This window comes from Epinephelus lanceolatus, chromosome 17 (assembly GCF_041903045.1).
Source record: "Epinephelus lanceolatus isolate andai-2023 chromosome 17, ASM4190304v1, whole genome shotgun sequence".
NCBI lineage: Eukaryota > Metazoa > Chordata > Actinopteri > Perciformes > Serranidae > Epinephelus > Epinephelus lanceolatus.
Window position 1 is genome coordinate 23,377,315 of NC_135750.1, and position 21,350 is coordinate 23,398,664.

Here is a 21,350-nt window from a genome sequence, read left to right on the forward strand (position 1 = left end):
TGGGTGAAATTATCATGATTTAGAGGGGTGTGCCTTCAATATCAACACAACCTATATACTTGCTTTTCTTCCCCACCTTAAAACAAATATTTGACAAAAGTCACATTGCTGTTCAAATATTATCAATACTGATATGCAGGAGGACACACCCTGATATAAAGCCTCTATTGGAGAGTCCTTACACAGATCAGCTTCCTGTTGACCGGGTTACATCACATCTGAAGATGGTACGTATGTTACACTTTTTAATTAGAGAAACTATGAACATGTAGTAACTTGGGGAAAAAAGGTTTTTGTTATAGTTTTTATAAGAAAATGTAATATAAATGTAGGTATGGGATGATAAATTAGACTTTAAAGACATCATTGCTGTCAGATTGGCTTTACAACTATCTTCAAATTCCTGCAATATTCAATTGTAGGGCCTACTGCACCATTTATTATTATTAATAATAATATCAGTGTTATTAGTCATATTTGTGGTTGTGGTTTTACTGGTATTAAAACATGAATCAGTGTATAAAACCAAAAACAGAACTGGTACATTAGCAAAAAACCAAAAACAGAACTGGTACATTAGCAAATAATTAATTCACATAATGATTAAGGTTATAACACAAAATGTAAATACTGCAGATAAGATGCAAATAATTATACGTGGTTTAAAAGACTCATTATTTTTGCTTAATGCAAACTGTGAATCCATACAAATCTATCATCTGCAGAATAAATTACTTAAATTCTATTTTTACCCACTGTATGTTGCAAATAAAACGTCTTTTGCATTTAAATGTATACATAAAAGTGCCCTTTGGTATAAGATGACAAATCATTACATGCAAATAAGTTCAATGCTAAAACCTTCTGATACTGACAGTGAAACGTTTTTTCTTTCTTAAAGGGTTTTTAGTCTCTTTCATTTGAATGGATTAGCTGTTTGTGTAACCATTACAAGGCATAAATAAAAGCCACCCATCTCCTTTCAGTGTTTAGGAGATCTTAAAAGGGTGATAAATGAGTGCGTAACGACACCACGTAGACTATAAAAGAGTGCAGCATGTTTACAGATGGCTTTCCTGTACTCCTCCAGCCTTCTCTCCATGTGTTCATTTGTCTGCTGGGACTGGTAGTCCTGTGTCACTCTGACTGCTTCTTTGAGAGGTTAGAGCTGAAAGATCTGAATAACCCTCCAAAAGGTGAGACCTAAAAGTCGTCAAAACCACACCTATGCACCCACTGATACACTTGTGATTACAAATTTATCAGAGCTTGATCAGTGACTGAATTGTGGTTTTATTTCTTTACATGTAGCTTGTGTGGACAAAGATGGAAAGCAGCATGGGTTTGGCTCTGAATGGGACAGAGACTGCATGGCGTGCTCTTGTACGGAGGATGGCTTGAGCTGCTGTAGCAAGTAAGACTTTCATGCATTGATTTATTACATCACAGCTTATTTTTTCAAAATAGTGCTCTATTATGAAAATTACTGGGATAGGGAGGGGGCTGAATCTTGTCCATCATATATCGATTATGATTAAACTGAAAAGATGTACGTGTATTTTGTGTTTCACCAAATTGACATCTGGGTCACACTTGATTAAAAATAAAGCTCTGAGTATTGTTGGATAGTGCACCTCTATGACCGATCTGTTTCAAAGGAAGTCTGAAATGAAATATAGTTTTGAAATGAAAAAGAATAATGAAATACCATGCCCTGCTATCACACAACATGAAGATTCCCCTCCTTTTAGCCAAGAGCACCTATTATGTGCATGCATGTGGCTTGTTTCAAAGGTTATGTAACTGTTCCTATGGTGAGTTTACATAGCCCCGAGGTGGGCTTAGGCCTAGTTTTATTGTTGTTTGACTGACTGTTCCAAAAAAGTTAGTTGCCTTTTCATCTTTACCATCTTTCATTTAGGTATAGACTAAGAAAATGTATTTTAATTCACTCTCTGACTCAAAAGCTACCGACAGCTACCAGTTAAGGTGGGTTGTTTTCTTGCATGTTACTAAATGCATGAGTTGATGTTGTGAATCAATCAACACACCTTAAATGTTAATCCTATTGGTGTTTATTGGATCTCTTTCAAGACATATACTTTAGAAAATGATTGGATTTTCAAGCTCTAAAATGTTGGAGTGTTATTTGGATGCACTCCAGTAGCACTACACCACTGTAGAATGTAAAAACCCAACCTGAGCCCAACAGGACCTGACGGGTCGGGCCAGATTCAGATAAATATTTACAATGATGTTCGGGTCAGGTTAAGCCTGGGAAGCTGGGCCACGTCTCGGCCAGGGCTGGGGGTTGTTTTGTTATTTACAGTATTTTAGGTGATAAATATTTATGTATGTTCATGTTAGCTAGCTAACAGTGGAGGACGTCAAACAAAAGGTGTCATTATGTTATATAACCTGGCCTTTCCAGCAGCAGTGAAGAGAACTTTAGCATTGCTGGAAGACGGATTGAGCAGAGGAGGATGGCAATGCTATCACCTCCCTCCATGATAACTCCTGGATAATTGGATTATATAAATAATTCAGTTAACGGTGGTTACAGTGCAACAAGAGTTTGTGGAGAGATGAACACTCCAATAGTGAGACTCAAAATGTATTATTTGTAACTGCTGATGATGTTGATCTTAATGCAAACTGTGTGTGCAGTGTAATGTGTGTTTCAAAACAACCTACCTATACAAGCACATTTAAAACAATGCCTCTTGATGTTCATTAACAAGGTGCCACATGTTTAGTCACGGTACACAAACAAGCTGTAATCATGGTAACAACAATAGTGTGAAAAAAATAGGATGCATGTTTCAGACAGAGATATGTGGTCCAAGCCGCACTCTACACCACTGCCCCCCTCCCATCTCTAATAATTTGTGTACAGTCCCTAACTTGTGTTAAACCATTTTAATATGATTATTTGCCTTTTCTTTTCATATTAATAATAATCTTTGTCTTTGTCTCTCAGGATCCCTGATGCAAACACAGTAGACATTCCTGAGGAGTGTGAGCTGGTGGTGAATAAGGAGGTCTGCTCTGCCAAGGTGGTGAAGAAGTCCGACAAAACACAAGAGTGTAACCCTCTCTAAATGTGCTATAAAGTGACCTCTACATCTTAGGGATGACTGAAGTCCAAACTGGCAATACTTTATTTTTCATATATCAACAGCTTTATGGTGTGTGCATACAGTAATTTACCAGTAAACACAGACACATCAACCATGCTCTCTTGTCTTGCTTTTCACCTTTTAAGTTCACCGGCAATAAAGATAAAACCTAAAAACCTGCTCCAGCTCTGTCTCTTCTTGCCTGCTCTGTGTCTCTGTAACAGCAGGTGTCATTTCAGGATGTAATTGAATAAAACCACCACAGTGTGACAGCAGAGCTCAGTGCTCAGAGGGTCTCTGGCACCCAAAGGGCTCTAACAGCCCAATAATAGCAGTTCTCCCCTCGCCCGCTGTCTCTGACAGAAAACACTCTGGCGGTTGTGATGTTCAGCTCCTGCTCCAACTCTCATCTCTGTGGATTCACACCTGTTCAGAGCATCGTTTCCTCTGTCGTCTTGGCATCAAAGGGACTCTTGGCTCAACCAACCCACCATGTGAGTGCTTTATTTCTTATACATAATAATGATCTATAACACAATATAATTATCTTTGTCAGGGAAAGTCTTTCTTTAGTTAATCAGTTGTAAAATTAATGTTGTGTTGTCTCTTCACACTCAGCTTGTAGCTTAGTGTCCACAGATATTCAGATATACTGTATCTACAATTGCAAATGTTTTTAAATAATGCACTGGATCAACAGCAGTCTACAGAAGGTATTTCTGTGAACGTGCATCCAATTTCCTCAGGAAAACTGGAAAAAACAAACATCAGGAAACCAGGGAAAAAACATGTACATGCATTGATGTATCAAGAGGACATCCCATCTCTTAGTACTCATAGTGATAATAATGATGATAATGATAATCTTGGGAGGTATATCACCCACAAACCTTGACACTACTCGCAGAGAATAATGAGGCTCGGGTCATCATCTCAGGCTGAGCACAGCTCCTCTTATTTTGCTCCTCCAAATGCAGCAGGAGAGAAAATTGATTCTGAATAGTCCCACTGGCTGACTGTGTGCAAAATGAATTCAGCCATGGATACCAGTAAGTGGTATATTCACTGATAGTCTTGTTAAAAATCTGCAATAAAAATATTATTTTAAAGCACGCTTGTGATAAAGGAAGCATCTTTTATGATACACATTTTACATGAATAGATTTTAATCTGTGACTGCACAGGGGGGAATTTAGAGGTTTGTTTTTTCTCTTTGTTTGTCAGGCACTATGTGCAAGCTGTCTCCATGTCATTTCCATTTTCACACTCATTTATTTATAGTATAATTGTCTATTTCATTACAAGCAAATCCTCTTTGTCGCGCCCTCCAGCATGGCTCATACTGTAACTACAGACCATTAAATTCTAGACGAAGCCACAAAGTTTCCAGAAAATATTTTTTACTATGCATTACGAGGAACTTTTATGAAATGCAATTGTGCATGGCATGATATTGCTACAGAGAATCTTTGTCAGACAGAGAATAAATTACATTGTCATGCAGCGTGACAAATGTTTTATCAAAAGCCACTGCAGAAAAAAAATGAGAGAACGAGAATGTAGGTTAATCAATAAATGCATTCTGCACGGTATTTCTCTGAGAAATATACAAGAGAATAAGTCTTTTTCCAGGAAAATGACAGTCAGCCAGTCTCATTTCACTGTCAGAGAGCACTATTTCCTCAGAGATGGGAGACACTTCACTGAGGGAGAAAAGAAGAATATGATGGACAGAGCGGTGCCAGGTCACAGTGCTCCTTATCCTGCAGAGGATTTGCTCTGGAAAGGGAATAATCACAAAAACACACCTACTTGCTGGATGTGCATCTTACAGTGCCACATCACTGCAACATTAGAGGTTCACTTTTCGCTTTTAATGAGACATTTCTTGTTTTTTCTCCTGGTGATGTATACGGCTCCTTCACTTGGTTACAGCCGTTTGTCACATCTTCTTACTGGTGACATTACACTTGTCTTTTCTCTTTGAACAAAGCATGATCAATGCTGTGCCACCCTGCCTGCAGCTCGCTCAACACACTGACAGAGTAGGTTAGTAATGATGCAGTGTGAAGTGACTGATAGCAAAGTGTGTGCACCGTTAATGGAAAATGACAGGCTCATTTTCTTTGCGATGCTGGTTTTCACAGCACATGGCAGAGGTTTCAGGGGGGACAGCTACAGTCCATTTTTAGGATCCTGACAATGTCATGCCCTTTCACTTACTACGTTATTGTGTGCTTGAAAAATAGAAGCCTGTGCTCAGATATATGGATAGTAATTTTATTGTCATTTTGCTTTCATGTTCAGTGTGGAAACCTGATTAGAGGGAGGAGAACTGACAAGACAGAGATCTTAAGATGGGTAAAGAAGAAGAGAAAGAGTGCTTGTTAAGACCGAGATCTGGACCTACTCTGTGCAGCTGCAGCACTGATGGGAATGTCATTAGTTCTGTAGCTATTTGGTCATAAACCAAAGTGGACACACTGAAATGAAATTAAAATGTTGACCTCATGATGGCACTAAAGGAGAGATCAGGGGCTCACCAAAGTCACAACAAATCATCCACCAGGAACCATGAATAACTGATGAAATAAGATTTTATGACGACCCATTAAAGGAACAGTTCAGTCAAAATCAAAGACTGTTTTATGTTAGATATCGGCAGCAGAGATGTCTGTCTTCTCTCTAATATACTGGAACTAGAAGGCACTCGGCTTGTGGTGCTCAAAGCATCAGAAACATACATCTGAAAAACTCAACACCAATGTCTCTTTCTAGAAATCATAACCATCATCACGCAAGATAATCAACAGAAATTGTTGTGAGCAGTTTCATGTAGGAACTATTTTCTTTCTACCGAACTAAACCTGCCAGCCGTATCAGTTTCTTCTCCTGTATGAGTAGCTTGTGTTTGTAACAACGAAATGTAAACTTTCATGGTGTCCTTCTTGGCTGAGCCATGGATGTATAAAGAAAACTGGATGCAGTGTTGGAGGAGGGTCCTGTTCATTCCTATGAAAGCTGCTCAGTGGTGCATGAAGCCAAAAAGGTTGACTTTCCTGGTGTTAAATTACCCACATCTTCCACATCAATGGGCCCATGGAGCAAACACACCAGAGAATTCATCGACCGAGCGGCTAACTTCCACCAACCAAGACTGCTTCCTCTGGTTCAGCCTTCCAATAACTTGAATGGGGATAAAATTAATTAATTAATTATGCAGCTCTTCTATACTTTTGAAATGTTATTAGGCTGAATGGATCAAATTGTGATAGCAAAATGGATTATTTCATGGGGGTTGTGATGCTAAAAAAAAAATCAAAACCAAATTGGACCAATGGCATCACATGAAGTAGGGGGAAGGGTGCGATATGGCCCTAAAATAATATCACAATATTTCAATGTATTTTTGCTGTAACAATATTCTTGACAATATGACAAATTAGCATTAAAGAAATACATATTCCATTAAAATTTTCAGAGCATAGAAAAGTAATAAAATAGGTGACAAAGTTTTACATGTTAGCCTAACAGTTTGCCTTTAAATAGTAAAATAAACTGTAAAAACTAAACATGTCTTTCTCTCTCATGTCTTTAGTTTGTGAACAACAGCAACTCAGAGTGAGTTTCAGATTACATGTACAATATTAGTAGTTCAACAAAATAAAATCTTCCATAAATTACACAGAACAAAAAAACACAAAAAAAGACAAAATCACTTGACGACACTGACTCCTGTGTGCGCGCGGCAAGAGAGGAGGGAGAGACACTGCTGTCAGAGTTCCCTCTGAGTGGTAACTCGCTCAAAGAGTGTCAGTAGGCTGTGGCTAAAACATTCAGGACTCCCAGGCCTAATGACACCACAGTTAATTCCACACCACTGAAGCTGCTCCTCTTTTTGGAACCACCCCGCAGTCTTTCATAATTTCGCTTTCAGCCATGCTTGTTGCTGTGCGTATCAGTATGATGTCAATATGTCAACAAGTAGAAATATCGCTAGTATGACGATATGAATTTTTTGTATGATATTAGAAATGATACCAGTATTATTGTGAACAAGATGATATGGCACACCCCTAATGTGAAGGACCTGGAAGTTACACAGTTTGGTCACTATGTCAAATAGGCTTCAAATTCTGGCACACTTCCTGGGGACCTGAGCGGAGCTGCAACATTAGCTAGCTCAGTGTTGCTAGGTGAGCTAGCAGTCGATGCACGCCTCCTTCCGCTGGTGATGTGGTTGGTGGGTGTAGTTTGGTAGAAAGAAAATAGTTCCTACATGAAATTGCTCACAACAAGGCCTGTGGATTATCCTGAGGAATCTAGTCATTATTTCTGGAAAGAGACACATTGCTGTTCGGTTTTTCAGTATTATTTTTTTATGCGCTTTGAGCACCACAAGCTGAGTGCCATCTAGTTGCATTGTATTCTAGAGAGGACAGACTTCTCTACGGCTGGTATCTCCAACACTCAGCTGCTCACACACACACAAAAAACAATAAAGATCGATAAGTAGCGCTACAGGTGAGAAAATGTGTATTTTTAATTTGGTGGTGAACTGTCCCTTTACACAGCTGTTCAGACAAACGGACATTGCCATCACAACCTCCATGCAACCAGCACGGCTAAATATAGAACATAAGGGCATATTTTAATGATAATGCTTTCTTGAACCTAACAGCAGCTTATTAATATGCCTCAGCAGTGAGGTTTAAATTGTGCAGTTCCTCACAGTGACTTAAATAGAAAAAGTCCTCACATGTAGCATCTTTCCTGAGCTTTACTCCCCCTCAGCCCTCGGATCTATTTCTCACCTTTCCCTCACTCTCTGCTCCTCTCAGAACATCAGTATCACATGAACAGAAACTTTGACCCATAAGAGTGATTGCTTGGCAACTGATTACTGTATTTTTCTGTCTCTGTCTGTGCTTCCTTTCTCTTTGTGTCAGATGCAAGTTTCAAGGGGGCTGGGATGGACTGTTTGATCCTGGGGGCTGGTGACACTGAAGCCCTGGTGAGATGTCCCTGAGTGGGAACGAGAGCCAGCGTTCTCCGTCAGCGACAGCTCTGCCTTTGCCCTTCAACAGCTCCACCTCTCCACATTCCCTGCCATGGGAGGAGGGAAGAATTACTCGTGATTCTGTGCAGGAGTGGCTGGGGAATACGACCCAGCTCCTCTCAGACCTCGCTGTTCTTGGGCACGATGAGCAGTGCCCTATGTCTTCCCTCCTCACAGCGTGTCTGGTCGTGTGGTACAGCATGACAATGGTGCTGGGGCTGATGGGGAACATCGGCCTCATCTGCATCATTGCCCGACGCAGAGAAAAAGTCAATGTCACCGGCATTTTCATCTGCAACCTGTCATTCTCTGACATCCTGGTGTGTGTCTTCTGCCTCCCCTTCACTGTCATATACACACTAATGGACCACTGGGTTTTTGGGTCACTGTTATGCCGGCTGGTGCCGTTCATCCAGTGCATGTCTGTGACTGTGTCTGTGTTGTCTCTGGTGTTCATTGCTCTGGAAAGACATCAGCTCATCATTAACCCCTCTGGGTGGAAACCGAGCATTCCTCAGGCCTACATGGTCGTCGGTCTCATTTGGATTCTGGCCTGCTTCACCTCCTCCCCTTTCTTGGCCTTCCAGCTGCTCACAAGTGAGCCCTATGCCAATGTGATTCTGCCCGAGTCCCCGCTCCATCATCAAGCCTCTCCTCAGGCTTATCTCAATGCATCTCCACCTCAACCTGTTTCCTACACATACAAAAACTCATCCTCACTTCCAAATTCATACCGCACCCTTTTTTCTTATGTCCCCACCTCTCCACATATGGAGGCCTGTCTCGAGCACTGGCCCTCCCAGCAGCACAGGCTGGCTTACACCACATGGCTCCTGCTGTTCCAGTACTGTGGTCCACTGTTGTTGGTCCTGCTCTGTTATGTCAGGGTTTTTGTGCGCCTTCGCCACCGCAAAGACATGCTGGACCGTGCCAGGACCCCGGAGAGCCAGTGCATGAGCCACAGCCGTCGAATCAACATCATGCTGGTCGCACTCATAACAGCCTTTGCTCTTTGCTGGCTGCCGCTCACCATCTTCAACGTGGTGTCAGACTGGAACCAGGAGGCTCTGCCTATCTGCCACCACAACCTGCTGTTCTCCCTCTGCCACCTGCTGGCCATGTCCTCCACCTGCATCAACCCCATCATCTACGGCTTCCTCAACTCCAACTTTCGGCAGGAAGTGAGAGAGGTGCTCCTGCACTGCCGCTGTAGCCCGCTAGAGGAGGAGTGTGAGCGTTTCCCCATGTCCACTGTGCACATGGAAGTGTCCCGGACCTCTGTGCCTCTCAACTGCAGGAGCAACTCTGTTTGACTCTCTGTTGATATTAGAAAGGATACTGCTTAAGTAGAATAAAGTCACATAAACTGTACAGTTGTAAGACTAACTTCTGTTGTGCAATAGTTTTGACTGTGGTATTAGGTGCAACATTTTTGTGTATGGTTTGAAGTGAAGTGTACAATGTTGGTATATCTTATTCTGCAGTGAGGAGTGTGGTAACGTAAAAAAAAAATCTGTTTCAAAGAATGTGTCATTTCAAGCTTGTCTGTGGCTGTATCCCTATTGGATGCTTAATTGTGTACATTATGTACTACATACTATACTGTTTTTTTTGCAGTAAGTATACAAGAAAATCAGTATATTTTACCATTGTATACTAACAGGAAGTGATCAAATGTATGCCCCGTTGGATCTCACTTAAACTGTGACTTTAGAAAGCTACCGCCCACCATGATCATCCAAACACCACATGAGGAAACATCTTTTTGAATAAAGGTGTTCATTCTTCCAGTTGAGTTTCAGAGACTTAAGCTGTTCTCAAGGCCTGTGTTGGACCAACAAACTATTAAGAGACTTTCCTGTGTGCTGGTTTTTGAAGTGCTGCTGTTGTATTTCTTACATTTTATTACTTCTTTTGTATTTATGGCATTTGTGCTGATGTGAAATTGGTGTGTGAGCTTCTACAGTGAAGAAAAACATGAGGTGTATTATTTGTGATTAATGTGACTCATTGAGGTAAAATGTAAGTTTAGAACTTTGTTAATTTATAAATTTGCTTTAGATGAGTTTAATAAATACAGAAATAACATCAAATGGCTTTTGATGGATATTTAATTGTGTCACAAGTTGACGTGGGGAAGGATGGTTATGGAGATGCATGTAGTTCTTAGATATCTTTCACTTCAGACCTGTACACATATAAATTACACACTATTGTCTATCTGTTTAATCTGTGTACAGCTTGTGCATGTACATGTAAGACTGTAGGATAGTGTAGTCATGTATATGTGCCTGGAATAATAATCAAATCAGTGGGACTATCATATGCTGTAAATTCTATTAGCAAAAAGACAAAAAAGAGATGAGGACTAGGATCATATGCCCAGGGTGCTGAATGGGCTCGGTCCAGCACTGTGTAAGTAGTAAAAACATACACTTCTGAAATATTTTGTGGTGAAGGATGACCTGAGAACTCCAGGCTGTGTTTGATGGGTAACATCAACTTAATACCATGTAGTTTTAAAACATGAATTGCATCTGGACACCTACTACCTACCTAATTTGAAAAGGTCATTGGAAAATGTCTGCCTAGTACCATCCTCAACAAGTTCAGCCTCATTCCAGGACAGTCTTTGTCTGCTTGAGCTTGCTCCGTGTCAGTGAGGGAAGCAGTTGAGATACTCCTACCCCAGCTCTGTAATTTTCATGTGAAATGTCAGCTGAAAAACATTTCCATGGATTTGACTGAGGTTTTTGTGACAGGAGGTTGGTGCACATGAAAAATAGGCTACAGGCTGAGCCTTTGATTGATCTCTGAGTCACTCTAAACACACTGAAGGAACTGAGTGAGTTTGGTCAGAATTTAAAACTATGCCAAAAATGGAAATCTTTCCCACCACTTTTTTCTTTCTACCGTAAATCAAGTCAATTTTAAATAAGTATATGGTTGTCTGTCAAGGGAGACAGAAAAAATAGCAATGACACTTCTAAAAGCTTCATTTCCTCTCCTTTGAGGTTCAAAGTAGTAAGGGCCCTTCCATGTTCCCTTCGCCATCACTTCTGGGTTGGAATGACGTTTGTTACCTAGCAACCAATCATGACCCTTGTCCCAGAATGCATTGCATCACAAACTGCACGCGCGAACCATGCACACACTGTAGTTAAGTGTTCTTGGAAACTACGCAATTTAAACCTCACTGCCGCTTAAAGTAAGTGCGTGGCAATTGTTAAAAACACTGTCTGATAACTGTATTCATGTTTATGTAAATTACTGTTATTACTCGGACATGTGTGTCATACGTGTGCCAGCATATTACGGAAGTTGTACCCCAAGTTAGCCCAACCAGTGAAATGCTAAAGTAACTAAGTTAGTTGTTAGCTCGCTAACTTAGCAACAAAACGTAGCGTAAACTAACGGAAACAGTACCATAGCATCCACTTTAGCGTTGTTAGCTAGCTAATAGGTATTTTTATGTTAGGTAAGATATGTGTGTTACTCACAAAGTTGTGCTTTAAATACTTTAGGTCATACATTACGTCATATATTAGTAAAGAAATTGACCTATACGTTTGATAAAAACCCTCGGTTTACCAGTAACGTAGCTAACGTCCGGTTGTTCAGATAGCTAATGTTAACACTACTATAACGTTACGCGTTTCGGTCATTGGATTTACAACAGACCCCAATACAGAGGTAATGTGTTTTCGAGTTTGGCAGAAATGTTGCGTAACCCCCCACAGGAAAAACTAACTTCTTTACTGGCAGGAGTTCACAAAGACTAGAATTTCTAGCAACGTTATTACAAGTTGAAACATGAGGAAGGAGCATAGCATTTCCCACTTTCCCCCCAAGTTCAATATTTCTGATTCTGACAGATCGGTAGGTTCTTTACATGGTTTTGAAACAATTACTGTTACATGTTACTTAGTTAAGTTAGTCAGTTAGTCAGTAGCAGTTTATTTTGAACATGCAAATAGCAATAAACAAAATAGGCACACAGTGGTAGACAGACATAAAGAAACAGAACAGGTTACTAAAGGAAGCATGAAAACTAAAAAACAACTTATAGTGATCTGATTTACATGTCCAAAAAGGAGTGGGACAAGGTACAAACTTATTTATTCCCATCCCCTTTGTCATATATTGATGATAGTCAATTATGTAGCTCCCCATCAGTATAAAGCTGTACAATAATGTATTCTCCAAGACCTACTCTAACATATTAAATTAAATACCAATAATATCTGTCTTCCAGCACAATATAAATAATTACAAAAATACTCAGAAAATAGAAATTCATATATCTTCACCTTATTCAAAAAATAATCTCATCTTTATATTCTTATCAAATCATGACAGATATGTTTGCTCTGTCAAACTATATACATACTCACATGTATATACACATAGTTTCAACATACATACACAGAACTGATGGTAATAGATAAATGAATAAATAAAAGGTAAACACCAATTAGTTGTCAGCTATTAAATTAATCACCAACTAATTTGATAATTGATTAATTGGTTTGAGTTATTTTTTATGGGGAAAAAAAAAGTCTCCCACATACTGCTTTTGCTCTGCATCACAATATTATTGGTTATTCTAACATTTTGAACCTTCATCAAGAGTATGTTAGAAAGAAGAAAAGAAATAAAAATGTTAATTCTCTGACTCCACCTTCTTTAATGTAAATATTTTGGGTTTTCTTTACTTGCAGTAAACTGAATATCTTTGGGTTGTGGACAACATTTTTGGATGTCATCATGGGCTGTTGGGAATCATATTCATTTTCATCATTTTCCAAACAACTAATCAATTAATCGAGAAAATAATCAGCAATGAAAACATTAGTTTGTTGCAACCCTATTCACAAGTGTGACCAGTTGCTTGTTTTTTCGCCATCCTGTATCTTCATGACGTGATAGATTTTGGCTATTGTCATTACTTTTTCCATTCGTAAGACAAATTATTCAGTATTAGTAGAATGACTATAATGGAAATAATTCCCTCCCTGTTCTTGACACTGATTGACTGAGCGTTTTTTGCATGGTTAAACCGATTGGTTTAATGAGCATGATGGACTAAGGGGGTCACAGCAAGTAAAATTTATGTGCATTGTGAAAGCTGATTTACCAGCTCAAAGAATGTCTTCATTGATTTTTTTTGTTGTTGTTTGTTTTTTTAGGTGAAGCTAAAGACCAGTAATGACCACAGGCAACAACACTTCAGTCCTCAAAGGTATTGCACATCATCGTAGTTTTACTGCAGTTATCCTAAGCTGAACTTCATGGCTCATGGTATATGTTAATGACTCTGTTCATTGTGTCTGCAGATGTTGTTGCCTATGTTGATGTGTGGTCATCAGACAAAACAGCAAACTATTCAAAACCATTTATTCAGCAGCTGCAGGAAATGGGAGCTCAGGTGAGAACGCATGGCACACATTTGCACTATACTCTATACCATTTACTTTATTTACAGACAGTAGATATATGTAATTTGCCTTTTCTTTCACAGGTATCAAAAACATTCAATAAACAAGTCACACATGTGGTCTTTAACAATGGTCACCCTGCTACATGGCGAAAAGCCAAGAAAAGTGCTGTGAAGCTTGTGTCTGTTCTCTGGGTAGGCAGGTAAGAATAACACTGAGAGTTGTGTCCTTTTTAAACTTCAACAATTTCATGATTTTTTTTGAAAAATTGTATTGTCATGAAGTGTTACAAGATGTTGTCAGTCATTATTTGAATCTGTTCATGTGGCTTATTTTTGGTGAAATGACAATGTCCAGATGTCACGATGATGGTGTGCGTGTGGATGAAGAGTTGTTTCCAGCCTTAAATGATGAAAGCAATCCAGTGTTGAAGAACAAGAAAGTGAGTAGTGTGTGTTGGACCTTTGTTTGTCCAGCCATACATTGATCTGATTTGGGGTCACTGACTGACGTCTATTCTTATGACATGATACAAGGGTCAATGCTTCCCTCAATTTTGTTCTACTTGTTTTTATACTTCACTGTTATACTGACCCATAGAGAGCTAGAAAAGTGCACTCATTTGAATGCAGAGCTCTGCCAGGTGTGTGGGGAGTCAGGGAGTGCAGGGCAGGCTGCGTGTATGCATGACAACAGTGGAATAAATACAAACTAAACTTGTCTTACCTTGGCCTCCAAAGCTTGACAGGAGCAACTCCTAGACACAAGCAGTGTAGAATTTCACTTTCAATATGAAAATACCAACAAAAATCTACGTGACATCCATGTATGCTGTCCCTGGCGAAAGAAGGTTCCAATCTGAAGTTGCTCTTGATCACTTGTAGCCCTTACCAGCCAGTTAAGAGGAGTGAGGACTCAGCAGTCATAGCAGTATACATCAGAGTAGTTATAAAAAAGGTTTTTCAGAAATTGCACATAACAATAACCATGAAAGGTCCTTGAGCATACAGTCATAAATGTGCACAAGAAATATTTGGCTCTTGGGTCCAGTAACGTGCAAGAAGATCAGTTTCTTAAATGTGAATATTATATAAATGATTGACAGATGAATTGACAATGAAAATAATCATTAGTTGCATCCCTGGTATGTACAAACAGCTTGTAATTGTAAGCTGTTATTCTGGCTCCTCTCTACTAATCATAACGACTCTGTGATTAATTCAGCAAAGTTGCTCTGAATGTTTTTATGTCCTTGTTCTATGTTGCATAAACTGAGTGAGAAAGCGGGGGGGGGGGGTTCAGCTTTTCTAGGCAGCATGAGAACATAACAATTTAATTTAAATGATTTTTACTTTTGAAATTATTCAGCCTGCATTTATTTACTTTCTATTCAAACCATTTTTGTGTTTGATTCACATAGCATCGCTGCATGCAGCCAAAAGATTCTCCAGAGAGGACACCTGAAAACGACAGACGCATGAGGAAGAAATTAGACAAGATGATGAAAGACCTCGCTCCAGTACAACCTCTTGGTAAGACATTTTTACACCATTAGAAACTTTTCAATACAGTTGTGAAATGACAAGCTTCATCCTTTGATTTGTTTTACCCACAGTTACAGATGTATCGCCCATCATTATCGATGAAGAGAATGGAATAGTTTATAGCCCTGCATTGAAAAGATCAGATTATATGGCACAGCGTTTGAGAGACATGAAGGAGAAACGGGAAAACCTCTCACCCACAGGTATGTGTCGCACTTTTACAGGCTGATGAACTGACGAGGACTTTAAAATATTTAAACACTTAGAAATTCACATTTACATCACTGTCTTCCAGCTTCACAAATGATTGAATCCCGCTCACCCACTGGACTGAAGCCCTCTCTTGGGAGCACACCAACCATCCTCAAATTAATATGTAAGAAAATTTGTTGTTATCTTCTTGTTATCGATCAATTAAAAATGTTAGTGTATTTTTTTCTCAACCTCCCAGGATCAGTTTCTAAATTTCCTTTTGAAGGGAAGTGTTGGAGAGTTCCTGATACCATATTTAATTTGTATTGCAATAGTTATATGATATAAACATGTCTTGTATGTGTTTAAAGTGGCTACATATATTTCTGAGTAATTAAAATATACATTACATGCATTTTTCTAGGGTTAGCTGGCACATTAAGAAACAAAGCCAGATGAACCCACGTGTTAAAATCCAAGATAGCACTTGTTCTTGTACTTGGGCAAATGCTTCTCAAAGTTGAATCTTTGATCCTGTGTCATTTATAATCATTCTATGTATTTGTTTTTGCTCAAGCTCATAAAATAAGGAAGTGAATATTTGAAAACAGTAAAGAAATGATATTAAAAACACTTTAAGACATGGTATGACAGCACCAAGTGTCCTTGTGTGTGATCTCTTTAGCTTGCTATGTGAGCAGCTCCTCACCAGCCTCTTGTTACCTTTGACTCTCTGCAGTTCGTGACATAAAGAACAATGTGAAGTGGGAGCAGCTGCCTGTGTTTTTATATAGTGGAGGTCATTTAGAGCTGCTCCACATACACTAGCAAACAAAAACAATGAACAGAAAGTGGCTAAATGATGTGCAAAACTCTTAATATTTCTTTTTTTCTTACATAGATGACCAGTCGGATGATGATTCCAGTGCGTCTGCGGCTGAACCTGCTTACTCACCTGACAAGGAAGAAGGAAGAACACAAGTTGATGTGACTGACCATGACCATCTTGAACAGCGCCACAGGAAGAGCTCCACAAAGCCATGGCTCTTGCCCTGCCGTGATGTGCCAAGGCGGATTTCAAGTCCTGTGAAATGTCCTGACTTCAAGGATGAAGAGGACACAAAAGGGACTGGACAAAAAAAGTCAAGAAGGACCTCAGTCAGAAAAACGCCAGCAGAGAAACTCCAATCTGTTGGTTTATTAGAAAGTCCTTGCAAGGATAGGAGATATGACAAAAGCAAGAACTGTCAAAAAGAAAAAAGGCGATCACAGATGAAATCATCTCATCCATCACCTAACAAATCTGAAAAGGGAAAGGGAAAAAATAAAGCTGCTACATCCTCTACAGAGACTAAGACCCATTTTTGTTTAGATGCTGCAGACTCGTCTAGTTGCCTCTCGTCTTCACCCAAAATAGGTGATGCTGCAGTTGAACTGTCAAAACAAACTGCCACCCCATTACAGAAACTACCCAAACGAGCCAGACCGTCACTTTCTGCCTTAGCCCGATCTTTCACTCTGTCCACTGACTGTAAAAGTGCTACCTCAGATACTGTGAATGGAGATAATGATAATGTGTTTGAGGACTATTTCTCCCCAGCTAACCACCACAAAGGATCAAAAAGACCTTTGCCCAACCTCCCTGTAGAGACAGACATTCAGATTCCTTTTGAGTTGGACTCTGTGCCTCAGAAGAGAAAGCAAAGAAGAAGTGAAAGCGTTGGGTCTGAAACTATCAGTAAAAAGAAGAGGAAACTGGAGAAAAATCAGCAGTCCGATGCAAGCAGTGAGCCTCAAAGTCATCCACAACAGGATGTTAAAGAATCTCTGCCTTCATTGGAAGGTCCAAGTGCCGATGTCACGCTCGTTGCTAGAAGGCGAAGACAAAGCACTTTGCCATTTACGAGCACAACTAAGAGTGATGCGGTGAAGCCAAGAAGAAAATCTACACCAGTACAACCAACAGTGTTAACAGAGCCGGACACAGAGCCACAGAAAAACTCTGATGTCAATGTGCTCTCTCATTCCTCGGAAAGTGAGTAGTAGGGCTAGAAAGTGTATATTGAAAGGACTTTCCCTCTAAAGTCTTCATCATTATGACCTGAGCAGAATGAAATATTACTCAAGGTGTTTGAACTCTCACAGTGGTGGAGGTTTGTGAATGTGACTGTACTCCCTGACTCACATGGTGCAACATAATTATTCTTTAAGGGGAACACTTTAATCTTGGATTAGTGAATTTTTCAGTTTTCTGATGGTAAATGTTTTTTTTATTGATGTCACGTATAAAGAGAAGTATTAAGAAATAACCTCAATGGAAATAAATGCAGCCTTTTCATATGAGAATTCTTGTAATGATTTGTATGTGTTTGTCTTTTGAAGACCGACGCCGTGATTAAGAGATTTAATTTATATGCATGCACATATGTGTATACATATATACTGTATATGTGTATAGAGAGAGATGTGTTCTCTCCATGTCTCTGCATATCCTTTGGTTTCTGGTTTTCTCCCACAATACAAAGACATGAGTAAGATGAATTGGAAGCTCTATTTACTCATATATGTACATTTGTTTGTCAGTTTGTGATAGACTGGCGACATGTCCAAGGTGTGTACCTTACATCTTGCCCAACGTATGCACAGGCCTGACTCCCCAAGGTCCTGAACAGAAGTAGCTTTGAAACTGGACAGATTTAGAGATGGAAAATCAGCATTTAATGGTTCTCAACAGATCATAATTGAAATCTAAGCTTTCTTTACTGTTGAGTTTTAAACTATACTGATGTAAACAAATGTTACAGTATCAGGAAACACTGATAAATTGGATTTAATGTAAAGCCGTGAATCAAAAAACCTGCAAGATTGGGCATAGTAGCAGTTATCAATACTGTGTTTCAAATTTTTGGTTCTATTTCCTCACACATTTGAAGCTGAGTATATTTAGTATTTTATTGAAAAGGTGTTTCTCCTGAACATTATGTAAGCCTTGAGAATATTTGAATCTAAATCTTACTTAACTTTATCCGTTAAAATAATGAAATAAAGTAAATAATAATGTTACTTGTAGTAGTGAGGAGGTAGAAAGTAATGCAACTGACAATTTAAATGTTGCAGATCCCAGCCAGGTGTCAATGGCAAGATTAGAGATGAAAAACACAAAGTCACACACACACACACACACACACACACACACACACACACACAAAACAGTGCCTGTTGTGTGATAGATTGAGTGACATCCCCCCCCGCTGTTTTCAATTGTTTTTCTTGTTTTCAAATGTAGGTAGAGGAAATGTACGTACAGTCGCAGCTGGTTTAACGGAGGTTCCCCCTGAGGACAAAGAAGAAAATCACAATAAGCAAGTCAGCTTGAGTCTACAGAACATGGTTAACAAAACAAAGGTAAGAGGACATTGTGATTATTTTTAATTTTTAATGTTAATTATGGTGACTGAATTTGAAGACATTTTCACTGAATCAGAACGTTTTCCCCAAAAAACACATTGATGGGACATTTCCGACAGAGTTGTGGGACTGCAAACGACAGGATGCAAGTATTAAGTCACAACAGGAGGCTTACTGATTCATTAAAGTAGAGCAATATTTGTTTTTTGTATTATAAGTGATGTCTTTTCCTGCTTTTTAAGGGAGCATTACAGTAAAGTGACGTCACTTTTTGAACTTACCAGATTGTTCTACCCGTTCTGTTATTTGCTTTTACACTCTTAGTTATTATATCCACATTACTGATGATTTTTTTATCATAAATCTCACTGAATGTTTTGTAAAAAGTTGTCAACTCAAAAATATTGTCTCAATATCAAGGTATTTGGTCAAAAATATTTTGATATTTGACTATTCTCCATATCGCCCAGCCCTTAAAGATACTGCTGTGACATGGGATTGCCCAGTTTTAATTACAGATGTCCCATTTGCTCATTTAAAAGATTACTTCCTTTGTTCATGGTACTTTAGTTCCAGACTTTGAGACAGGTCACATTTTGATATGACAGTTTTTCTAATTTTAGCTAAATTAACTTTGCACAGTGCCATATTTATTTTTATCACAGAATCACAGAAAAGGTAAACACAGTGTTGAGTTAGATGCATTTTCTTTGTTCTTCAAGCTCCTCTTATTTACTCAAGTATGTGCTCTTTTATCTGCCCAATTCTGTTGCAGCTGCAGAATATGACATAGTTTTATGAAATATAGGAAGTTTAGGATGTAAACGAAACATCAGTGGTGTGCGTGTGTCGTTCCTTTTAAGTATTTCCCCCATCAGGTCACACACTTCCATAGCTGTAGGCGTTTGACGCATCTAGCTAAGAGGTTCTGTCTGGTCCTGAGGGTTTCCTGTGTTTTGCCTCTGTGACAGTAGCGTACAACTTCCTTGCTTGTGAAATGCACCTGGGCTCTGTTTTCGTTACGCTGGTAACCTCAACAAGCTGTCGCTGAAAAAAAGCCAAACATGATGTCATCTCTTCCTTCGATCTCGTGTTATGGGTTGGGTTTATTGCAGCCTGATTACAGAGGTGTTTGTAGTTCTCTTACTTGTGTCAAGGCCCTGATGAAAGATTCATGATCAGATGTAAGGCAGTATCGGTGAACATTTAGAGGTCACACTTAATCATCATTCTTTGAAAGTGCAGATGGTAGAAATTGATAAATTAAATGTTGCTCGGATACAGTGCAAATGTGCTGTTGTCGTTGGTCTAGTGGTCTGGCAAACACACCATATATCTCAGAAGTCTTTGCTATGAATTGAACGGGGGACCTTTGTGACACTTATCTCTCCTGGTGATTCCTACCGCATTTAATTGTCAATTTTCTATCAAAGACAGTTCTTTGAAAATCATCTTTCGGGGCCCACGAAGAACCACACTATCTCCTGATGTCTCCCAGTTGGAGCTAAGGATCTTTGTTGCGTGTCATTCCTTATCATTGTCGACTCATTTCTTACCACCTCAAAACTGTCAATCCTACAATAAATGCACTAATGCGGAATAGCAACCGCTTCACCCGGCTCAGTCAAGGTGCTGAAGACATCAATGAGTCCAGATTGGTAGAAAAAGATTCCCGCACACTTAGATCTATGCAGCGTCTCACTTTATTGCTGAGCTTTCGGTCTATTCAACCTTCATCAGAGCATACATCTCTTGTACGTATGACCTTCATCAGAGCATACATCTCTTGTATGTACGTATGCTCTGATGAGGGTCGAATAGACCGAACGCTCAGCAATAAAGTGAGACACTTCATAGATGTAAGTGTGCGGAAATCTTTTTCTACAATAAATGCTCTAAAGTTTCCCCAAAATGCTTTAAGAATCTCACATTTCATCTGTCTTCTCAACCTCATGATTTCTGTAAGATTATCAACTGCAGGGTCTAAAAATCTGATGAACCTTGGTCCTCTTCAGCGTAAGACTCTTACATTCAAGAGTCAGAATAAGTTAAGTGATATAAGTCAGGGTTCCCGTGGATTCTTAAAACATCTTAAAAGGAATTTAGTTCATTAATCTAAAAAAATAAGGCCTTAATTTGTAATGAAAAGTCCTAAATCAGTCTATATGTTGTCTGTATGTGTAGCAGTTGGATGAAGGATTTTACAAACAGTTTTTGAAACTTGGCTCGATGAGAATCAACAAAATTGTCCCTAATCCTAAGTAACTGATGTCAGTTCATGTTTTTGTTTCTTCAGTTTTGGTTATGGTAAAATTGGTCTTTAATTTCACTCCGAGTGGCATTAAAAGAGTCTTAAATCCAGCTCACCGTAAGCTGCAGGCACCCTGTCTCTCAGTCCATGTGTATGTGAGGTGCTCTTCACTTGACAAGTGGTTATCTGGTATTTTCACTCTCATTGCTCTTTGTAATTGGCTCTCACGGCTTCAGTTGATCTCAATCTTCGCAGAGACCCAGGATCCTCATATCTCTCTCTGATTTTCTGGATAGCGCTATTTTCATTTTGCACAGTAGCAGCCATCACGGAGACCGA

At 39.3% G+C, this 21,350-nt stretch overlaps 3 protein-coding genes across 5 annotated transcripts in view; all 3 read left to right on the forward strand.

Annotated features, from left to right (window-relative positions):
- Window positions 1-147: 147 nt before the first annotated feature.
- Window positions 148-3,299, forward strand: LOC117248747 (beta-microseminoprotein). Its single transcript, XM_033613992.2, has 4 exons — window positions 148-227; window positions 1,091-1,196; window positions 1,312-1,414; window positions 2,981-3,299. Exons 1-4 carry the CDS (start codon window positions 225-227, stop codon window positions 3,099-3,101), a joined length of 333 nt encoding a protein of 110 aa, XP_033469883.1. The 5' UTR covers window positions 148-224; the 3' UTR covers window positions 3,102-3,299.
- An 89-nt stretch (window positions 3,300-3,388) lies between these two features.
- LOC117248669 (neuropeptide Y receptor type 4-2-like) lies at window positions 3,389-10,262 on the forward strand. The gene is made up of 2 exons (XM_033613880.2): window positions 3,389-3,613; window positions 8,069-10,262. Exon 2 carries the CDS (start codon window positions 8,139-8,141, stop codon window positions 9,489-9,491), a length of 1,353 nt encoding a protein of 450 aa, XP_033469771.1. The 5' UTR covers window positions 3,389-3,613; window positions 8,069-8,138; the 3' UTR covers window positions 9,492-10,262.
- Window positions 10,263-11,295: 1,033 nt separating this feature from the next.
- The window catches only part of mcph1 (microcephalin 1), a 37,588-nt gene continuing 27,533 nt past the window's right edge, over window positions 11,296-21,350 (forward strand). For 2 of the 3 annotated variants that reach the window (XM_033613973.2, XM_033613974.2), the window contains exons 1-10: window positions 11,296-11,386; window positions 13,368-13,420; window positions 13,515-13,606; window positions 13,700-13,818; window positions 13,974-14,058; window positions 15,037-15,148; window positions 15,232-15,363; window positions 15,456-15,536; window positions 16,254-17,387; window positions 18,639-18,757. In XM_033613973.2, the coding sequence (XP_033469864.2) occupies window positions 13,387-13,420; window positions 13,515-13,606; window positions 13,700-13,818; window positions 13,974-14,058; window positions 15,037-15,148; window positions 15,232-15,363; window positions 15,456-15,536; window positions 16,254-17,387; window positions 18,639-18,757 (1,908 nt within the window). In that variant the 5' untranslated portion in view covers window positions 11,296-11,386; window positions 13,368-13,386. Of the gene's footprint in view, window positions 11,391-13,367; window positions 13,421-13,514; window positions 13,607-13,699; window positions 13,819-13,973; window positions 14,059-15,036; window positions 15,149-15,231; window positions 15,364-15,455; window positions 15,537-16,253; window positions 17,388-18,638; window positions 18,758-21,350 lie in introns of all 3 variants that reach the window. The other variant, XM_078160615.1, reaches the window with a different exon arrangement.

Coding starts and splice junctions, on each gene's coding strand:
- LOC117248747 (XM_033613992.2), top strand. Junction 1,197..1,311: donor TCTGAATAACCCTCCAAAAG/GTGAGACCTAAA, acceptor CTTTACATGTAG/CTTGTGTGGACAAAGATGGA. Junction 1,415..2,980: donor GGCTTGAGCTGCTGTAGCAA/GTAAGACTTTCA, acceptor TTTGTCTCTCAG/GATCCCTGATGCAAACACAG.
- LOC117248669 (XM_033613880.2), top strand. CDS start 8,139: ATGTCCCTGAGTGGGAACGAGAGCCAGCGTTCTCCGTCAGCGACAGCT.